Genomic DNA, 3,009 nt, shown 5'->3' with positions numbered 1-3,009 from the left:
GACTTGTCCAGGTTTTAAGTGCTATAATCAGGTCCCCGGTGCATCTACCAACCAAGGAAACGTGAAAAAGATTAACTCAGTAACTTTGCTTTGGGAAGCCTTTTTCTGCAAGCGTCTGAGAAAACGAGCGCGTCAGATTTCGCTCCCTTGGTGACGTGGCAAAGGGATCTCATTATAATATTACCGCCCCTTAATCTGCAAGTTTACACCCACGGCGCCGTCATTGTGTTTCCGCAAGCGACAATGGTGTACCAGCTCTAATGCCATGGCGAAAACAGATGTTTTTAGCAGATACGAGCTGTAAAGAGGCAGCATTATTCTGGAAAAGGGGGCGGGGAGCAGCAGCTCATTTGCATTTAAAGAGACAGGCCTGAAAAACAGCGTGTTTCTGCTTCCACTCAAAATAGACATTCTCAAAATGATATAATAAATGATCTGTGGAGTATTTTGAACTGAAACTTCACAGACACATTCTGGGGACACCAGAGACTTATATTACATATTGTACACAAAGGGGCATAATATGTCTTCTTTAAATTTCACTACTAGCTCAAAACCATAAAGGTTACAATCAAATTATTGTCCTCTGAATGGTTCAGTCAAGCCCTACGATATTTTTCATTTGTCTACAAATTTTTTGGAAAATAAATAAATAAATGAAATCACAAGACCCTCATGACAAAATGGCATAAGAATTTGGATCATCTAACTGAAATGTGACACTCCCAAATAATCCTACTCCAAAAAACTACTTTTATTGAAGTAGTTGAGGACTATTTGTTATTTTTAAACCATTGCGAAACATCACTGTGGGTTTGCCTTTGATATTTCTTTAAACTGCAGCAAAGGCCATCATCACGGTGCTCCATATGCATACAAACAGTAAAAATGTTCAGCACATTTATTTAATTTGTTCATAACGCAAAACCTTAAAACGAACTATGCAACTGGTGGAAAACAAACATCTAGAACCAACATGGTGCCACACTGTGAACAACCAACCCAACAAGGAAAACACACGAACACCACTGACAGATAAATAAAGGAGCAGATAGAAGGACAGAGCGATCAGATCTCCTGAGAGTCTGTGACGGGACAGCTGGACAGCAGCGAGTCGCACGCCTGCAGTAGATCCTTCTGGCAGCGCACACAGATGTCCTGACTGTACCAGTCGCGCGTGGCCAGAGTGTGAAGGGATGTGGATCTGGAGCCGCTCGACACCAGAACCAGAGGAATCCTGACACACGGAGCAGACAAACAATACATCAGGGATGGCCGCAGCCCTGCAGAGTTCAGCTCCAACCCTAATAAAACCTCACCAGACCTTGATCAGCTTGTTCAGGTGTGTTTGATTAGGGTTGAAGCAAAACTCTGCAGGGCTGTGGCTCTCCAGGACTTACGTTCATCACCCCTGGTATAACATTATCATTTGACAAGTGATGAAATTGCATCGGTTTGTCGCGACACTGCAGTCAAACATCTGATATTTCTAGAAAAATGGCCATATTAATGGAGAGAGAAGTGGAAAACTGCGAGATGTATTTGTCTCGACTGATCCGCATAGACGCAAACTCCTCACCTTTCGGTGAATACACACCTTTTTTTTTTTTTAGATCAAAATAGGTCACCACCTACGAGATTCGCATAGATCCGATTGTTTACAAGTTGTATTTATTTACAAGTTTATTTTAGTGCGATTAATCACATCCAAAATATAAGTTTTTGTTTACATAATAAATGCGGGTGCACTGTGTATATGTATTACATGTATATAAATACACACATATGCATGTAGAAATCTTAAGAAAAATATGTTTGATTAAATACATTTATAATATAAATATGAATATAAATTTATACATGTAACTATATTCTAAATATATACTGTATGTGTGTGTATTCATATATACACACATAATAAATACACAGTACACACATATATTATGTAAACAAAAACGTATATTTTGGATGCGATTAATCACGATTAATCGTTTGACAGCACTAGTTTATTTACAACGTGTCTTTGCGGCGTTGAGTATTGTAGCCAATCACAGGCATCTCAAGCAGCTCTGTTGAAAGCAATGGCCAATCAGAAGTGTTTTCTGTAGGAGAGTCAGAATCCGCTCTGAACTCATTTTGTTTTTTGCAAGTTTAGAGTGTTCTACACGCTCATACACGATGTAAATAAGAGATTGACTGTGTAGTTAGTCATCGATTATATCAGGAGTTTTCACGCGAGTATGCTATAAACCGAGCAAAGGGCTCTTCTTCTCTACATAATCCATTGACAACTTGAAGAAAAGTTTTATTTGTCTAAGAGGACCGAACGTCCACGTAGCCTATACTGTTTCAGGAGTGGCAAACATTACGCGAGTGAATCCGCTAAATCGTTCCGACCGTCATTGGTCTGACAAGCCGATGTCAAAAATAGATCTGTGCATTGAGTGATGCAGAGTAAATTCAGAGTAACAAAACTACAACAGCAACAAGTCTGTGTTGGCTGAATATATTTATCAGCTTCTACAGTTAATGATAAAACTTAAAGCACTTTTTTTTGTGTCCTTAAGGCAATTTTTAAAAATGTAGTTTAAATAAACAAAAATATTTCAAAATATTTAATACATTATTGTACTTGCTATACTACTTCTGTACAGTACTACAATTTCTAATAGTAATTTTATAATAAATCCAAAAGCAAGATGTGAAAACTCGGGAGTGGAAATGGCAACTGAGCTAATGAGTGATCCTCTGCTGCCATCTACTGGATATAATGCTAATTCCATGTCATTTTCATCTTAAAAGTCTTTGTTTTTCACCAGGATTTATGGCACATTTTTTTCATGTCATCTCCATGAATGAAAAGTGAATCTTTAAAGTGAATTTTACTGCACAACTGTAGAGTTAAAAATAATAAAGGCTTTAAAATACTGTATAAGTGTTTTTATATTATTTATATTTATATATATATATATATATATATATTTTTTTTTTTTTTTTTTGTGTCGCTAC

General features: G+C 37.3%; 1 protein-coding gene across 3 annotated transcripts in view; it reads right to left on the bottom strand.

Annotated features, from left to right (window-relative positions):
* Positions 1 to 769: 769 nt before the first annotated feature.
* LOC107663206 (protein spire homolog 1) overlaps positions 770 to 3,009 on the bottom strand; it is a 14,540-nt gene continuing 12,300 nt past the window's right edge. For 2 of the 3 annotated variants that reach the window (XM_016453381.1, XM_016453382.1), the window contains exon 16: positions 974 to 1,237. In XM_016453381.1, the coding sequence (XP_016308867.1) occupies positions 1,069 to 1,237 (169 nt within the window). In that variant the 3' untranslated portion in view covers positions 974 to 1,068. Of the gene's footprint in view, positions 1,238 to 3,009 lie in introns of all 3 variants that reach the window. The other variant, XM_016453380.1, reaches the window with a different exon arrangement.

This window comes from Sinocyclocheilus anshuiensis, unplaced genomic scaffold (genome assembly GCF_001515605.1).
Source record: "Sinocyclocheilus anshuiensis isolate Anshui unplaced genomic scaffold, SAMN03320099.WGS_v1.1 scaffold2253, whole genome shotgun sequence".
In the NCBI taxonomy this organism is placed as follows: Eukaryota; Metazoa; Chordata; class Actinopteri; order Cypriniformes; family Cyprinidae; genus Sinocyclocheilus; species Sinocyclocheilus anshuiensis.
This window is presented reverse-complemented; position numbering and strand designations above follow the sequence as displayed.